General features: G+C 41.9%; 5 protein-coding genes across 7 annotated transcripts in view; 1 reads left to right on the top strand and 4 right to left on the bottom strand.

The window, feature by feature from the left end:
• The window catches only part of LOC126565236 (protein SCO1 homolog, mitochondrial), a 379,954-nt gene extending 364,841 nt beyond the window's left edge, over window positions 1–15,113 (bottom strand). Inside the window, exon 1 of the mRNA XM_050222395.1 lies at window positions 15,099–15,113. The gene's annotated coding sequence lies outside the window, so the exon portion shown is untranslated. The remainder of the gene's footprint in view (window positions 1–15,098) is intronic.
• LOC126565465 (translocon-associated protein subunit gamma) overlaps window positions 1–18,216 on the bottom strand; it is a 485,163-nt gene that overhangs the window by 128,849 nt on the left and 338,098 nt on the right. The window lies entirely within an intron of this gene.
• LOC126564191 (striatin-4) overlaps window positions 1–18,216 on the bottom strand; it is a 353,049-nt gene that overhangs the window by 106,356 nt on the left and 228,477 nt on the right. The window lies entirely within an intron of this gene.
• LOC126564192 (E3 ubiquitin-protein ligase TRIM9) overlaps window positions 1–18,216 on the top strand; it is a 97,136-nt gene that overhangs the window by 66,956 nt on the left and 11,964 nt on the right. Inside the window, exons 2-6 of one of the 2 annotated variants that reach the window (XM_050221159.1) lie at window positions 7,647–7,742; window positions 8,160–8,291; window positions 8,589–8,690; window positions 13,342–13,501; window positions 14,711–14,743. In XM_050221159.1, coding sequence (XP_050077116.1) covers window positions 7,647–7,742; window positions 8,160–8,291; window positions 8,589–8,690; window positions 13,342–13,501; window positions 14,711–14,743 — 523 coding nt within the window. The remainder of the gene's footprint in view (window positions 1–7,646; window positions 7,743–8,159; window positions 8,292–8,588; window positions 8,691–13,341; window positions 13,502–14,710; window positions 14,744–18,216) is intronic. The other variant, XM_050221160.1, reaches the window with a different exon arrangement.
• Window positions 2,654–4,337, bottom strand: LOC126564611 (uncharacterized). The gene is made up of 3 exons (XM_050221690.1): window positions 4,281–4,337; window positions 2,935–4,158; window positions 2,654–2,860 (listed from the first exon to the last, which is right to left on the bottom strand). Exons 1-3 carry the CDS (start codon window positions 4,335–4,337, stop codon window positions 2,654–2,656), a joined length of 1,488 nt encoding a protein of 495 aa, XP_050077647.1.

Raw genomic sequence — 18,216 nt, 5'->3', positions numbered from 1 at the left:
ATGATTGTTTTATCGCTACAGTTTCTCCAGAATCTACATACAAATGCAAACTCTGCAAACAACAGTTTCGCTTCCATTCGCAAACAGTCTCACCAGCAACGAACAAGGGAAATGGTACAACAAACTTTTTCACCCATTTTTCTCGAGCCTTCCTGATCCTGTTTCACACGGTGCAGGAAAAAAAAGAAGAAATCTCAGGCCAAAGCGTGACAGGCAAAGTTTTTAATGGATGAACTCTTGCCCTTTCGATGGGCGGGTAGCACTGGGTGTTTAGCCTTTACTGCTTTCTGGAGCATTATTGTTCCTGCGGGTTGTTGCAGAAGTTGAACGAGCGTGGCCAAATGGCACAAAGTTTAGGCAGTTAATGTGAAGCTAGCCATTCAGCAAAACCCTCATTACCTCGATAAGGATAATGGTCGCGCGTCCTTTTTTTGGCAGGGATGCACACATTTCTTTAGCAGTGTGTCCCGGTTTAAACGGGATTTGACAATTAGATATTGGCGTGCCTTGATATGGGATGCAGGCTTAGAATATGATTATTTTAAAGGAAAACTTGAATATTGAATGTCGTAACAATCAAATACAACCAGCACCTTAATACCTTCAACATCCTATCGGAACTGGCTGGAGCTGGAGTTCAATGACATCGCAAAACTCATCAAACATTGTCGTTTCGCTTGAATGAAAGACTAATTTGCTATCTTACGAATTATGTGTATAGCTGTGTTCATCGCCGGCGCAAATATGAATTCTGCCTGTAGTCGTTAGGCTGGTCGCGGATGACGTTCGTTCAGTCTCCACATCCTCACGTACATGGTAACTTATTGAGGCATAACGTCGTGTTGTCGTGCCATTTGCCTCAGTAAAGGTTTGGCTGGGTGTGTTTGCCTTGAGAGATGTGAGGAAATATGAGTTGAAAATCAGTAAGAGAATCAGAGAAATATGTATCATTTTAGACATCTCAACTTAGCTTCTTCTTTTCGAATAAAATAATACATTTGAAGTTATTTCAGACATGTGTCAAGGATAATTCATGGAATTTATTTTTTATGTAAAATTTACAATCGCTTAAAAATTTTATGTGCATAAGTACATAAAAAATATTGAAAAACAATGTTAAAAAAAATACCAAATTTACAATACAACAAGTGTGCCTTTCGCTGGACCTTCTTTTGCTTCTGATGTGCTTTATGGCACTGCATCGATCCATTAGGGAAGGGTTCAATGCGTTCATTTTGATGAAATATTTTCGCGCCGTTACCAGTTTGACCTAGTTCCGTCTTAAGCAAGCGCTGCGCTAGACATCTCGCACAAAAAAAACCCCACGTCCGTAAGGTCATTGGCGTTGAAGCGCCATTTAGTACAAAGAAAATCATTTCCTCCCCCTACCGACGGCTTTGGGGGGTATGGTTCTGAATGGTGGTGCCGAGTCGTAAATCTTCTAATCAATGGCGAAAATTTGATTCCTTTCATCCACATCGGAGGCGGATCTCGAGTTTTACGGCCGCATACAATGGTACTACAAACCCCTGACAGCTCTCATGCTGACTAATGGTTTCACGAAGATTTCTTCCATGTCGTGTGATGCACTGCTGTTTATTGAGCCACTTTTTTCTGCTGCGATCGTACAATGCCTCTTTTAGCAAGGTGTGTTTTTGAAAATTCCTACAATTTATGTAACGCATCCTGACTGCAGTAAAATAATCTACTTCATTGCATTTACGGGAAGATTTTCTCGATAGAAAATCTTCACCATGCCCTAGTAGGTGTAGAAAATCGAGCCACTACAGTATACCAGGGGCGTCATAAACGGGCCCACTGTGCGTTTCCTTATGCTGCTAGTGCTTGTGAGCTTCCGGCGATATCTGCTGCGGTAGCTCGTAAATCATCCTGCACAAACGATAGGCGAAATCTATAGGCATACTGTTCGTAGTTCAACGGACAAACGACTAAATGTGGTGTCCCATTTTTCGGTGGAAGGGAATATGATCCATCTCCCACAACGTGCCATGAAAGGTAACAACTTGTTAGAGCTGTAGAGCAGCCAATGAAGCTGGTTTGTGGTCGCTGATTGTCAGCAATTTTGAAGGGTTTAAGCTATCCTCTTTCAAGGGGACACTGATATTGCTGCCTCGTTCCCTCATTCGGCTCTGGCTCTTCATTCTAGAAACATTTAAAACCCCAAAATCAAGACATGTAGCATCTCGAATGACAAGCCTGTTGTAATACAATCGTTTCAGCTACACTTTTCACAAACCGTCCTTGGCCGTATTAATACGCTAGAAACGAAAAATACGCTTGTATTCGAAGAAGACTAATAATAGGCATATCATCATTGCTAGTAGTAGTATTTGCTAAAGATGGGAAGCGTACGCTATATTGCGCATGGTGTTTATTTGAGGAATTTTCCGTTACAGACCGTCTGATAAAACGTGCAACGTGTATGTTCGATTATGTTCGCCTAAATATAGGCAACGTAGTAACAATACTTTAAACTAATTCTATGAAACCAGCACTAATCGATTGCGGCGTACGAAAATAAAACACACATTGTATTGGATACAATGATTATTTTTATTTTCGCAATCGTTAATCGGTTAGTTGCGCGCTCACGTAACGGTTCCGGCTCCAGGCTGCGGGGCAATGTGGCAGTCTAGTTTGGATCCTGTGGACCCAGAGTGTGACACGTTTCGACATCCGCGACGGCTGATATGAGAGCTTGCATATTCTTTAACCTGCTGGTCAGAACGCAACTGCCCAAACGGTTGACGCTGGCAGTGCTCTCGGCTTTCACCAGTTTTACCAGTGTATTTGCCTTGGCCAATGTCTTTTCCGCCAATGCTATGTAGAGTGGGCCAATCTGTGAAAAGAAGGTAAATAAACAAACATTGTATTAAGCACACTTTCTTCCTCGTCCTTCCTTCCTATACGTACCGCAGTAAGACATGGGACCGGGTCGGCCTTACTGTTGCACGCCGTCAGGTTGTCGATCAGATCTTCCAGATCGTAAAGGATCTGTATACCGAACGAATGGGCAATTTCTCCGAGGGGAATAAGTCGGTATGTTTCTCTGTTGTAGCAAACCTCCACGTCGGACACGAGCAGTGCATAGAAGTTGGTAAGCCGGGGTGAATATTTGAAGAAGCAAAACCGCGAATGTGGACCACCGGCAACCAGTACTTTGAGCAGGTAGACGACAGCGTCGTAGGACCGTGGCACTAGCACATCTGTGTACTGCGTGAAGTACGTATTCGCAACCTGTAGGTAGTTTGAGAATAGGTTCTCAATCTTGGTGGGCACCTCGCCTAATGCCGTGTAGCCGGACGTGTATGTGCTTAACGCTTTGGACACACCGTTTTGGTATTCGGGCAAAGACTGTAAATTCGTCGTGGCGCCAGGCACCGCGTCCGATATCGTCTTGTACGTGGTTTTCACCATCTCCGACGCCGCTTTAATAAGGTTACCATTGTCCGTGACGTCTTTGGCGAATTGGGTGGTGTAGGTTTGGAGATTTTCCCTCAACACCAGGTTCATGTTCTCCAGGTCTAAAAGAAAACTATCACCATACATGATGTTATCGATGGTGGACTGGATGGTGTACTCCACCGGCGGTACGGTCGCCTTGAAGAAGCTGGCCGCGACAACTACATCGGTTACGATGGCCGGATCAATCTGAGCCCGACCGCTCCTGATGACGGCAGTACGAAGAGCATTCTTCAAGCGCAGCAAAGAGTTTTCCACCTGTGTAAGTGCATTGCCCATGTTGCCGAAAACATCACCAAAAAGATGGTCTATATCATTGCCGAGCATTGTTTTCAGGGTGGCACGTGTGGTGGTCGCTTCCCCGGTGAGAAAGCTTCTAAACGCAGCGATGGCGGCAACAATCGGATCAAACACGGCGTTATAGTTTCCGTCGGCTTTTGGTATGCCCGCGATGATGGCATTCATTACCGGGGGACCCAACTCCGTCACTTTGGTACCGAGGGACTCCATTAATGGTAGCACTTGAAGGAACATTGGATAATCCGTTTGCACTACGAGACCATTTTTGTCGTCGACCGCGATAAGCAAAGGGGTGATCGAGTTGACTGTGTTTTTGATGGTTAAACTCGACTGCACCGTACCGGCTGAGCCAAACTCCGGCTTAGCGAATGAGCGCTAGAGAAAGGGTAGTGAACAATTAGCAGTTTAGTATAACACTTCGATAGTAACGAGTAAAGAGAGAGAGAGAGAGAGAGAGAGAGAGAGAGAGAGAGAGAGAGAGATAAAGAGAGAGTTACCTGAACCAAGACGGCGCAGCACAACAGCAGAACCAACGACGGTCTAAATCGTGCCATTGTACGCAGAGCCAATGGCGAATAGGCAAGAATTGTTGCTCGTTCAACGTGGGGAATTCATTTATAGGGAGTATCCAGATAGACTAACTGTTTCAACACTTGCGCAAATAGGTCTAAATGAAAACAATTTTTTTTGGGGTTTGCTTTCGCAAAAGTGCGCTATGATACGGGGGGCATATAAGATTTGCTCTTGATATTGTACAATGTGGGTTGGAACGTTATACGGGAGCTTTGCTTGGAAGAAACAGCATTCCCCAATAGATATCAGTGTAGCGACTGGATGTTCGTGAATCCCGATAAAAGGTATCTATTTTTTTAAAAACCAAACCTCTGATCGAAATGAACACTTGTACCCATTTAATACCCGCAATTCTACAATTTATAGTGCTCTTTCGTGAAAAGTTGTATGTGTTTGCGAATAGTAAACGTAAGTGCTTTTTACTTTACTCTTCTTTCGGGACTTTGAGGTCCCAAAACTGGAGTACGAAACATGTTTTCTGTCGACCTTCGAGCTACACTGGGCACGGAAACTATTGGTATGACGGTGATCACTGCACGATATGTCTGTGCTCAGAATTCATTTGTGTCAATAACTCTTGCAGAGAGTAAGAAAAAGAAACAGTTGTGTAAGCGCTTTCCATCAATGACGAAAGCACGGAGACTGTCTGGGGCAGCTACGGCTCGGGCGATGGTAGGCTGTGGTTGTGATTCAATTCGCAATGTGAGTCAGTGCGTTAGTGAGAATATTTTCGTGCAAATAGATTAACGATGCTAATGCGGCTAGTTTGGCTAGATTTCCGTTGTCGAAAGTGTCTCATACAAGGTATCTAAAATGTAAGGGCGGCCCGGTGGTATAGGCGACAGCGGCACCGATCTTCACACGGCAGGACCGGGATTCAAATCCCATATGGACCGTCCCCCCGTAGTGAGAACTGACTAACCAACTACGTGGTATCGACAGTCTAGTAAGCCATTTGATGGCCGGTATGACCTTAGAGGTGGTTAAGTCAAGAAGAAGAAGAAGAAAATGTGCACGTGCACGATCAGATACTTGTGTCGATTTCGGACTTCTAGAAGACCTGGATCACGTTGAAGAAGGTAAACACGAAAGAAATTTTGTCATTGGCATTGACGAGTTGAGAATGAAGCACGGCGAAGTACGCCCAGCTCAATCGAATGAGTTAGATCAACTACGAACCTTACGCCAAATATTTTTGAGATCATCTATTGGGAAGATGAATACAAATTGTGCCTTTGGGTGGATAACTAACCCAACTGTTGATTATGTATATTGCTATTGTTGCTAGCAAACAAGTTTACTATTCGTGTGACCGACATTCGAACTTTGTGCAGCCAATTGCAGACAACTGTCCGGAACATTTTTAAGACCTTCTAAATTTATTATTCTGTCTTTTGATCTAATTTAGTTCCGTTGTTTTAGCGCCGATCTTCCGCTCTTGCATATTTTGATGTTTTTTTTTTTGCAGCGTGTTTAGGCATTTGATCTCGGTTTTTATTTTATCTAGACCGATCCCCAAAAATGGCCTTCGGAAGGAAAAGGAAGATGAAAAATGTTACAGTTACTTTTTGCTAGCATGCGAATAGTTTGAATTTTCCCGCGCATACAGCATTCACGAGAAAGCGCTTATCTTTGAGGCTGATGGTGATGGTTTGTGCCAGTTTTTACAGTGTCGACCGTTTGCCGGCCGCCAAAACTGAGCGTGGAAGTTACACTGGTGAACATTCCACAACTGGGCCACATTTTTGGGGTATCACGTTTTTGCCCGATGGGAAGCTAAGATACAGCTGGTTCATTACACATTCAACGGGGGTTTGTGTTGTTGTGCTTTAAGCTTTTGTTTTATGGGGTTTTGTGGTTGTTATCATGTAAATTAATGAAGGCATTTTACGATCGTAAATACGGGTAACATAATAAATATGTAAAAGAACGGAAAAAGCATTATTTGTGTGTGTGTGTGTGGGGTTTGAATTTTTATGATATGAAATTATTTAGTTCAAATTGTGGTCACAGTTAATGTAAAATATTTGCTTTGTTCAGAGTAAATAAATTCTTATCTAAGGTTTATTGTTTGTTCGAAATGTTTTTTGATAAACTGCCGTAATGAAATATACCGAACCCCTATAGTTTCCCGGTAGTCTCTGTAGTCGGAAGTTCTGACGATTATGTTACACAGCATAACAACATATTTCAACCCGTTAGTTTAAGGATTGCTGCTGCGCTCAAGTGCATGTATCCATGCACTTTACACCAACCGGCATCGAAGAGATTAGGGACTGCTTCCCTTCGCAATCATCTAGCCTGAACGTTTCCGTCAAGTGGAGTCAACGCTGTGCACGGAGCAGATGCCATTCACTCATTGTCGATCCCGGTTGGGTTTGGATCCCCTGTCGTTTTCCGTTCCAGTCGACGTCATCAGCTCCTGCGGGAAAACCTTCAACATGCCATGTACGCAACAGCCTGTTGTGATGTGTCTTCTTCCTCACGAAACCCCTATTTTGTGTTCGGATGCTCTCGGTGATGGGGGCTAGCAGCAGACGACATCAGTTGCGTGTAATTTCAAATTAATGTCTGCAAACGTATGCATGCAGCAGCGACTGTAACGTTTGGAGGGTTTTTCCACGGCATCTCCACTAGGAATTCTATCTCTTTCTCTCTCTTTGCCTTGAGTTGATGTAGACGGATGTGGTGGCAAGAGAGAAGCATCCGTGCAGGTCTAATTTTATTGATGCTGTCTGGCACCTTAATTACTCGTTTCAACTAACACCGAAGCGATGTGCAGCGAATACTATCTTGTACCAACCATTCCACCGGAGGCATTGCCTCCAACAAAGGCATCGTACAAGGATCGTTCTTTGGAGCCGCTGGAATATGCTTACCTTAGCACAGGCTAACTAGCCCTTCATTAAAATGAATGGTTGGGAAGTGTTTTCAATGGGTTGTAATCAGTCTTATCATCGATTTTATTTTCCGAACGCAAACATTCCATTAGATTCTGGGAACCTTTTGCTTAGCACGGATAATGCATTTAGGAGAGTTATCTGCTTTTCGTCAGTAAAATGGTGTGTGTGTGTGTGTGTGTGTGTGTGTGTGCATAACATGATTGAGTTGTGTTGATTATCGTCGACAGTGAATGGATTAAGTTTAGATTTTCAGCAGAATTTTCAATAAGGATCGTTAAAGTCTTCGATTTTCTTGTGATATAGTTGCATCAAGCAGAACAAGATCAATTATGTTTTAAAGCTAATTTCACTGTATTAATTAATGCTATATTCTTCTTTGCTTTTCAGACTGAACTATCACACAACCTGCAGCAGCTCTCCGAAAAGGCGCGCTCTACAACCGAATTCATCCAAAGACTGAAGGGAATGAGCGATAAAGTGACGGTAAGCTACACATAAACCCTACTACGCCAAACCCAGTCCAAGTGTTCCCCACACCAACCAACCTTTTCAAAACCTCGCTTTTGTTTGGCCCAAAAACTGCCGACTGTAACTTACACCCGTTGCCATTCATTCGAGCGATCCGCGAAAGTGGATCCTATTGCACCACCGGCCGTTTATTTCGATGGGATATAAACCTCCAACCGGTTGTTTGAAAAAGGATATCCGCTATTGCCCAATCCTTTGTTCTTCGATGTATGCCCTCCGGTTCCCTCCCTTCTCCCGCTCCGATCCAAAATCAGGCCTCTCATCGTTTGGCGCCACATGTGATTTTCCCATCGCTTTTCCGACAATCGGTGGTAGTATACAATCACCATCTACTACCACGCTAACACGCATTCTTTGGATTTCCGGTTTCAGGATTCGTGCATCGAGTTCGAACGATTGGTAACGGTACAGTGTGAGGCGCTGATAGCGGCCATTAACGCCCGAAGGGACGTCCTGCTCGATGTAATACGAAGCGATAAGGAAGCCAAAATACGCACACTAAAGGTAAGATTGATATGGGGTTGCTGCAAACCGAGCCGCAGATAGATATCAGCAAGATCGCTTTAATTTGCAATAAGGGGTGGGTGCGTTTTTTTTTTTTGGGGGGGGGGGGGATACTGATATCTCGCCAAAGTTGCTTACGATGGTATGCTCAATAAACAGCAAGCCCATTTTAATGAACGTGATCCCTGATCGCTGCAGATGAGTATTGTAAGGCGGGGAAAAAGTTTGGTGCTTTAAATAAAATAGTATTTGTTTCAACTTTATTAAACACTAATTCGTTTCTGGTTTCCATTACAGGATCAACAGGCTAGCTGTACGGGGAAACTTCAGCAAACTACCGGCCTGATTCAGTTCTGCATTGAAGCGCTGAAAGAAACGGACAGTGCGGCTTTTTTACAGGTAATTTATGAAAATAATTATTTTTGTAATTTACAATTGTATCAGAATGTGTATATTTCATGCGGTTTCAATAATTTAACGAAATAATATGGCACAATTGATTGAAATTTTTCAATAGTAAAGAGTCGAAAAGTTTTTCTTTCTAATTCTTGTTTTTACTTGAAGCCGTGTTATTACTTCAAAAAAAGGCCAGCGTTTTTCTCTTCTTCAATTGCTTTATAAAACAGTTTCATGCGAACAGCTTCATATGCCATCGTTTCGATATCATTTTACGATTGCAATGTTGCAGTAAAACCGTACCCAACCTTCCAGTGAGATGTCCGCCAGCGATACGGTTGGCGTCAACGAAAGAAACGTCCATAAAATATTTAAGAGCTCCGGTGACAAACATAAGGGATCGGTTTGACTTTTGGGGTTAGCAAAAATAACATTTATGCTACGAACAGTTTCGTGTGCCTTGTGCTATGGCAAGAAATATTTTGAACACGGTATGGTAGAGTGTTTTAAAGAATATCTTAAGAAATTAGTCAAATCCTTCCAATGTTTTTAAATTTTAAGTTTTTTTCATTGGATATAAGAACATGGTGGTAGGCTGTCATACTAAAATAAATTTACATATTTAAATTGATAGTATTTTCTAAATTATTCAAATTAATCAATTAAATGTTTAAAAAAATATATTTCAACACGTCCCAGCCGAATCGTTAGCTATATATTAACTTAAATTTATTTGAATTTTAATATATCTGTAGCCTGATAAGATTCAAACGTTGTACTAACCTAATATTTCTCCATTTCTCGTAGACCATGTGGCCTTTTCCTCGGGTTGAGGCTGTTCGCCCTTCTTCCCACACACTAAGATCATGTTTGTTTTTGTTTGAAAAACTTTTCGATACCGTTTGTTCTGTACTACAAGCGACGAACCAAGCGAATGTGTTTTTTTGTATTGTTCGGTGGTTGTAGTTGGTTTTTTTTTGGGTGGAAAGTTTCTCGCATCCGAATCGAAATGCGGAAACACTAGCCAAAGCGAACCGGAAAACGATTCAGCTAGGCGAAGGATTCCGTATCCTGTATGACTAGAGCTGCCCTTCTGTCGGGAATGAACTTTTCTTTTCTCCCTTTTTCTCTGTTCTCGCGGGAATGCGCCTTCATGCGTATGCGTTTTTGCTCGTACTTATGGTCAATAGAACTCACAAAAGCATCACATCAAAGTGCAAGGGCGGATGGGCGGAAGGAGTTCAAAACGAGCCGCAACAACCACTTCGCAACGGATGGAAAGCGTTGCGGTTTTTGATAAAATGCTTGTACAACCACGATTTTTCTGGTAAAAGATAAATTTAACTTTAATAATAAAAAATAAAATTTGTCCTGAGTGTAGAAATATTGTATACTTGTTGAGTAAGAATTTATTTAAAGTAGTTCTTTGAAAATTGTAGAAAAATATTTACATTTATTGTTCAGTCTATTCTTCCTTTTTGAATTAAGTAATGAAAGCTTTTTTTCATATGCTTTTTATTTGAAAACATTCAATACAAACTCTATTCAATGCACAAGAATGTACCCCCGATTTGTGGTCAAGTTGGTGTAAAAGTATGTATTTGCTATCACACCCTGTTTGGACAAGTTGTACATATCGCCAGAAATCATTTCCCATTCGATTTAAGCAAAAAACGGCGTACCACATAATCCCTCGCCGCGTCTGGCGAGTGCTTTGCAGTCGCGTCTAATTAAAATGCATTTTTAATTCCCCTGTTATCTTCCCTCGGCTACGATGTGCAACCAACTGGGAAAACGGCGCTGTTCAGCATTGGTTTTGCAAAACGGTCGCGGGAAAAACTGGCAGAAATGTTGGGATGGTGCGAAGGTGTCGTCCCGGTTTCCGATTAGCATGCAGATAATATCGTTGTCTGCATGGTGGGAATAGATTTATGAAGTGACTAAAGCGCCATGGCACGGGGTTCGATGTTCTGAATACAAGAATATAATGCTTTTTTTGTGTGTGTTTATGTGTGTGGATTGCAAGTGTTAATACATTTGTACAAATACAGCTTTCATTGCAAAAAGGCAGCTTCCTGCTTCAACAGAGGTGTAGATGAATTTGAATGTGTGGTGTAGATGAATTTGTTGTGCTTATTTGTCTTCACCCGTGCCCGTGGTGGTACGTGTTTTTGACGATGTTTTGCGTGTGTTTTATGCTCCTTCGCCATTATAACAGACCTTTTATAATTCAGTAAAACAATAAAACAAACCAAAATTTTTACGTAAGTTATATACTTGAAACGATTTCATAATTTACTCCCCCCGTATTGTGAACCATTAAGGGACTGCAGCACTGCTCCGAATGGACGAATCCCGAGAGAAATTACCAAATGCACCCTTCCAAACAGTCGGCAAAGGTGTCACGGATCTGCTGCTAAAGCATATTAAGGTACAGCCGCACCAAGTCATGGCTTTCCCCGCTTAATCAGTCACCATGTGTCCTAATGGCTGTCCAGCGTGTGTTGGAATGCTGCTCATTGAAACTGGCAATCGATTCGTGCGGTCAACCCAACCGGGTAAAGAGCCTCGACTGGTTGTGGTTTTTGGGGGTTTTGTTCCACCACATCCAAACCAGTGCGCCTGGCTAAACCTAACCGTTTATGGTTTGGATCAGGTGATGCATAACGGCCGGCTGTGAAACGTTATTAGAAGCTTTAATTACTCGTTCGCTTTTATGCAGTCCATCATGGGTTGCGTATCGATCTGCAGGGACAGGGATTTGGCTTGTGTTTGAAATCAAAGTTCAATACTTCAATCACATGTGCCTAATTTAATACGGAAGTTAATTTCGTACCTAACAAATAGAATAATAGATGATTTTAATGCATGAGGCAACATGGTTTAGAGTGAAAAGTGGAATGGAACCGTTTGTAAAGTTTCAACTGGCAAATAAATAAATATGAATAAAACTGTGTTATGTACTCTTTCAGAATAAATTAATGTTTATGTTAATCATTTAAATTTTTGTAAGAGATGCCATAGGTTAGGTAAGTTTAACTGATATTCTTTTGATTTGATATTTTTTATAAATCATTTTAGTTTTTATCGGACTCTAATGTCTTGCCAAATTAAGCTTAGCATGTGATTAATTATAAAGAAACTTTAACTGACCTGCATGATTGTTTTACACACTTCAGTTGATCGAAGACAATCTCGCTGCCCTAGAGACATTTTAGCCAAAGAGTATAATTTTTTCAAGCTTTCTTTAACATCTTTTATTTGGTCAAGGATATTATTGTCCCGTTAGTTGAATGATTGACTGACTAATTTTTGTCTTCTCTGACTTCTTGTTTACAATAATCTTAGGTAGGACTCATGTTTTGGAGTTATCTTTCTTTAAACATGAGCTGTTTCTGTTTAACTCGAAGTAGTATTAATCGTTTGTTATGTTCCTCTGCTGATTTGTTCGTAACTGCTACGAATCCTCTGATAATTCTCTAATGTCTGTTAGAGACATAATACAGCTGACAATGGAGAGTTGGGTAGACTTTAAGAAATGATAGCTATATCTGTACTAATATTGATGAAATTAAGTATTTTATTATTTTGAGAAGAGTTGATAATAAGCCACTTTGCGATTATGAGCGGCTGATTCATGCTATTGATGCTCGTAGCATGCTTTAAAAAAAACATCGATTTAAATCCTACAAATATGGATAAAATCAAATGAATGAAATGATGAAAGATAAATCCAATATTGCTTTATAAAATACAAAAGCTTTGATTTATTGTGAGAACATCTAGCTAACGATTCGACCCATTTTCGTGACCGATTGCCACCACCAAACCAACTTGACGCGGTTTACATTCGGAGGCTTGGGAAAAAAACACGTGCCGTTAGGGTAGCATTTGAATTCCGACCGTCGTACAGATCTTCGTCTCGCCAAACCTTCGGCAAACATCTTTCAGTACACCTCCTTCTCGGAAACCTTCCCCAGTTCCAATAGTATTTGACAGACATTTTCAACGCCTCCTCCAAATATGGGCTTCTTGGCGATGCCACACGACTTTTTGGACTTCATTTACTTTTGATGCTCGGGCTGCGGTGACACATCACCATGGCTTAAACGAATCTATCGTGAGATGGAAATGTAGGTGAATAGTAACAAAAACACGTTAAAAAAAAAAACACCACCAAAGCAGCTTTTTAAATGGGAAGCATGGAAGTACTCGATGCGATGGAGGTCATACAGTTGAAAAGGTCAAGAAATAAATCAAACGAAAAGACATCGGAGCCTGTAATAGATACGTCTGCGGTGTAAGATGGTGTGGATTGGCGTGTCTACATTTTAGGTTGCAGTTGTGCAAACATGCGCAAGGTGCACAAAGGTGTTCGGCAAAAGAGGCTAAGGCAGCAACAGCATACATTTAGCATTCGTTTTGCAAAGAAAAAAAAAATGTGTCCCGATGCCACATGTGACCCGAACGTACCTGCAACTCCCGATAGGGTATTGCTGCAGTCAGAAGACCAAGGGTTAGAAAAAAAAAAAAACATTACTCATCTACCATCATGATGCCCGCTGACGATTCTATTCCGTCTGCTGGTATGTCTTCCCTTGTTGATGTATTTATCATTCCTTTTCTTTCTCTTTTTTTTTTGTTTCGTTCACAGGTGGGCTCCATGTTAATTAACCGCGTCGCCAACACGGACATGACTTGGCACCAGGAGGTAACGAATGCGGCCCCACGCGTATCGCCAATTATCGATCTCACGCTCGACGACTCGTCGGTGATTCGCGCCATCGATAACCTCAACTTCATACAGATGAAGCGTAAGTATCCGTGCCGGTAAGACAGTGTCCATCCGTCGGGCGGGCGGTGGGGAGGGTTGGAAAACGGTCGGAGGTTTTTCAGGGTGGATCACAAGGTGTGACTTTCACCACATAAGAACCCGCATACGCAGCAGAAGTGTCCGACGCCTGTCGGTGGGTGGAATTAATTTATTCAAGGTGTTGTGCAGCACGCAGAATCATGCTGGGCGAAAACACAATGCACGAGCTGCATAGTTCGTGCTCAATTAAAGACGGAATTAAGATTTTCTCACGCAGACTGACATATGGTTCGGTTGGCGCTACAGTCGGGTAGCGTTAAAGCAGCACTTGCAGGAAATTCTACAAAATATGTAAATTTAGTACTGGGTCTGATTTAATGAGTGATTACAGTTTATTTCAAATGCAAGTTTTTATGTTCGTTTTTGTGTGTTTGAAATATGTTGGACATAAATTATTTAAATAGCTCAAATTGCCCTTAAAATAATTTTATATAGTTGGTAGTTATTTTACAGAATTTACAAAAAAAAATAAATATTTTAACAAGTTCACCTATTTTTGTTCTTATTGATACATGTGCAACATGCACAATGTGACAGTAAAGTTAACAAAAACACTCGATTCTCTTTGCTATGTAAGCTGCTGCAGGCGAGAAACATGAGTATTAATTATTCTCGACCCGTCGTGAAATGCACTATTAATAACGAACCTGCCACCAGGAGCGGCGAGTTCCCTTCCAGCCATGAGCATCATCGATGCCATTCGGCACGGTAATTTGCGGCAATACTCGATGGCAGTTGAATTTTAATTAACTCATGAAGCAGCCACACATGGTTGGTGTGGAGATAGGCCGCCCGGCAAAGGGGCGCTCCCTGAAGCAATGGGTTTTTAATGCACGTCTGCAAACAACGTGTTCTACCGATTTTGTACCACTCTAACCAGAGGGCACATTAAAGTGGATTTTGGGGGCGGGTAGTGGAAGCGTACATAAAAAAAGCCTGAATTGAATGCGTTAATTGCATCGAGAGGTCCGCGAGATCGATGGGAAAAACAGTCACAGTGCTCGAAACGGCAACACGGCTACCATTCGCTACTGACACGCGAGATTACACGATCGCCAGATGTGTGGTAATCGGGATGGCGGCAACGTATGGTAATCTTAACTGGTTTTTTTCTCTCTCTCTTATTCTTCTTCACTCGTTACACATGCAGCCGCCAAGGAGGGCGAGGAACGGCTACCGGCAGGTGAGAAACACTTGATAACTCCTCGTGGTTCTTTGGGTTTTTGTGTCCATTTTGGGATTTATTTATTTTTTACATTTTTGTTGTGACATTTGACCTGCACTTGATTGTCTTGATTTAACATATAATTTAATTTTATATGTTATTTTGTATGTTGTTTTTTTTTGCTTTTGAATCCTGAATCCTTTTTTCTTTACTGTCGAGATTTTCAACTCGCATTCAAAGGGCATTAACGCTTCTGTTATTAAACGCTGGTTCTGTTATAATATACACGAGACGTACAACGGCAACGTACAGCTTGCTTATATGCACTACTCTTTTTGCGAAGGATTATTTCACATCGGCACAAAATGTTCACCACCTTTCTTCGAGCGAATGAAATTCGGTTTTGGGCCAAATTCGGATTGACTGTGTGTTACTCACGGGCACCACAATGTTGCTAACTGGATGGTGCAAAACAGAGCGCAACCGAACGTAGTGCGGGACCGCCACTCGTCGGCTTGTTCACTAAGCCCTGGCAACCGGTTCGTTAGTGTGCATCGTGGAGGAAGGGAATGGTAGGAATTTTCTTTGTCCGTGCGTGTGCCTACGAAAATCAACTGCACTCTCTCAGCGTGAACGATGACACAACGAGTCGACAGTAGGCTTTATCATCGGGGCAGACATTTTGCTACTGTGTGGGTTGGTTGCGGCCGAGGTGACGTTATTGCGGCAAGGACACACTTGAGCGCAACAAAAACATCCTTCCACGAGTGTTTGCTCGTATCTCGATTTTGTCGGCCCTCAAAGCGTGGTGAAGCACCGGCCGAGGGATCCTAATGGGGGGTTGCAAAGGATCTTTTAATACTTTTCCCTTCATTGATGGCGGCGTACAGGGAGGAAAGCTATCAGACGGGACTAGAAGACACATGCCTCTGTGGACACAGCGAAACACCCACTTGACACCCACGGGGTTGTGAATGGGGATGCGCCCGGTGGATGTATTTTCCACATCCACATTCGATCAGCGTGTCAACATTGGCACAGTGGGCTGTGTGCAAACATACCGACCGAACGCGTTCGAAATTAAACTCAATGTGTCCTCGGTTTGTAGAATTGGATTCAATTTGCAAATCTGCTTCAAACGAGAGTGGAAGCATTCGAGGGGTTTTTTTTTTTGTTTATTGCCAATTCTCTTCCACAAAGGGTTTGTGTGTAGGGTTTTGCTAAATCGATCAAATGTTTAACAGATAAATTGTACAAAACGGAACTTCGGGTTTCTCCTGTTATCACGAATAGGGTTAAAATATCAAGTGGTTTATTTATTCCTAGCGTATGCTCTTTTAATGTTGTACCTTAATCACTATTTGCTGATAAAAAAGTGAAAATTTTGGTAACACAACAAGTATTTTATTGAAGAGTACTCTCACTGTAGTCTGTGGCAATGGTTTGCTACAAAAAAAGTTATACATTATTTAACCTTCATAAATTTAATTTATTCTTAGGAATTGTCTTGTATTTGTCATGACATGTCATGTCATGTCATGCCAAAATTTTAGATAATAAAATATATTTTTGAATACATTTCATAGTAAATAATTCGATTCCAATGGTGCACTGGCTTATTTTATTATTGTAACAGTTTTCTCTACATTGTTTTGTGCACAACAACCAGATTACCGCCGGCAATCGTTAGTTACCGCACTCAATGTGTACAGAAAGTGTCTGATTAGGCCAGTGAATGCAGAGGTCCAGCAGCAAGCGTTACATGTCCAGGCTTGCTAACAAAAAATGCAATACCCTCAAAACCTCGAAAACCTTGACAACACTAACCGCACAGATTGTGGCCATCCGAACCCCTTGTACCGTTTTCGTTGAATCAACCCATTAGGCGTTGCATGGAAGTATAAAGCTCCATCGATCATGTACTTTTCCAACATGAACTCACAGGTCTGTCATCGCCGCTTCGTTTCGTTACACGGAACACGGTGGTCACGGAGGTCCTGAGCTGGCTGATGTTTGGGGATTTTTCTTCCTTTTCTATGATGCTTATGTGTGTGACCATACACAAATTGAGGTTCATGGTTTTTCGTTTGTCTGCGTACACTACAGAGCCCTTGCCAGGCGCATCCCTGTGAGTATGCGGTGTGATTCGAGAGATGCTAATCGGTATCGATTTAACGACCATGCTATTCCTCGTACCACAACAAATGAACGCTGCAGAGGAAAGTTAATGGTAAACCCCGGTACGGGGTGTTGTCGTTTCTTTTTTCGCAATCAACTACACTGCGTAGGGACGCAGTTCAATCCCTAAATTGTAGCACTCTTGTAGGGGCTTTACCGAATGGTGCTTCCGATACGGTGACACACTGTGCACTGATAACAACGTTGCATACTCATCAAAAAACGAAAGCGAAAAAAAAACCCCAACCTCCAATCCCTTCATTTAATGGAGCTTGGTTGCATGCAGTTACGGGTTGTTCGGGTAAAAACGGTAAACGATAAAAGGCAGAGAGACCTGGATACCCCCGGATGTGATAAAGTGTGAAGTTACACGACATTGTTGCACTGCTGCACTACGCTCTTGCCACTTAGTGGGTAACCGGTGCGTATTACGAGCTATCTTAACTGTAGTACCCAAGTCGTACCGAACGCCATGCATCAAGTGCGATTGCAGTCGTTTTTTTTTTTTTTGTTGCCAAACCGTTGGCTAGTGTGTGCTATTTGTAAAGTTACCTTCCGCGTTAAGCAAAATATTCAGTGTGGAAGCCTTTTTTTATTTTTTACTTCAACCTCTGTTTAAGCCTGTCGGTGGCGGTGATTTATTGACCGGTCATTATTGAACCATATCGCCATACCTGCAGAAGCACTTTTAAGCGTCAACGGCAGAGGCACTGTGCATTCAATCACACCAGCAGCCAGGCAACGCATAGATTGTGGTTGTTACAGTTGTTGAGTTGAAAATTGCAACATTGTCTGGACAAGGTGGTGGAATGTTTGTGGCAGGTCGTTGACGGTTAAACGGCACCTTTTTCTCGTTAGAATTGATTTGCAAAATTTCCATATGGATCGTATTTTAACTGGTATTTTTAGTTTGTAAAAAGTCGTAATTAAAAATATGAACCAACTGGTACGAATTGAAGAAAGTATTTTAGCATTAGTCTATCGAGAGGCGAATGTAGTTTTAAAGACTCAAAATCTTTTAGAAATGATCGAAAGAAAAGCCTTAGTCTATCAGTGCAACTTTCGACATCATCAGTTGAGCCTAAAAGTATGCAATAAATTCAACGAACCAACAATCATATCGAACAATAATGTTTGAGTCAGTTGTCCTCCGAAGTCTTAAGGCAAAAGCAATTTTAGAACAAATTTTGCATCCTTTCAAGAGTGTAAAATAAGTATTATTTCTGGTCGTTTTAGGAACAGTTTCTTTTCCTTTAAAGTTAGATATGTCCTCTAAAAAGAACGTAATGTTCTTATTGCAATCTCAAGCCACG

The sequence above is a fragment of the Anopheles maculipalpis genome, chromosome 3RL, assembly GCF_943734695.1.
Source record: "Anopheles maculipalpis chromosome 3RL, idAnoMacuDA_375_x, whole genome shotgun sequence".
NCBI lineage: Eukaryota > Metazoa > Arthropoda > Insecta > Diptera > Culicidae > Anopheles > Anopheles maculipalpis.
Note: the sequence above shows the minus strand (reverse complement) of the source record. Positions and strands in the feature narration are given on the sequence as shown.

Coding starts and splice junctions, on each gene's coding strand:
- LOC126564611 (XM_050221690.1), bottom strand. CDS start 4,337: ATGGCACGATTTAGACCGTCGTTGGTTCTGCTGTTGTGCTGCGCCGTC. Junction 4,159..4,280: donor GCTGCGCCGTCTTGGTTCAG/GTAACTCTCTCT, acceptor CCCTTTCTCTAG/CGCTCATTCGCTAAGCCGGA. Junction 2,861..2,934: donor CGGTCCCATGTCTTACTGCG/GTACGTATAGGA, acceptor TTCTTTTCACAG/ATTGGCCCACTCTACATAGC.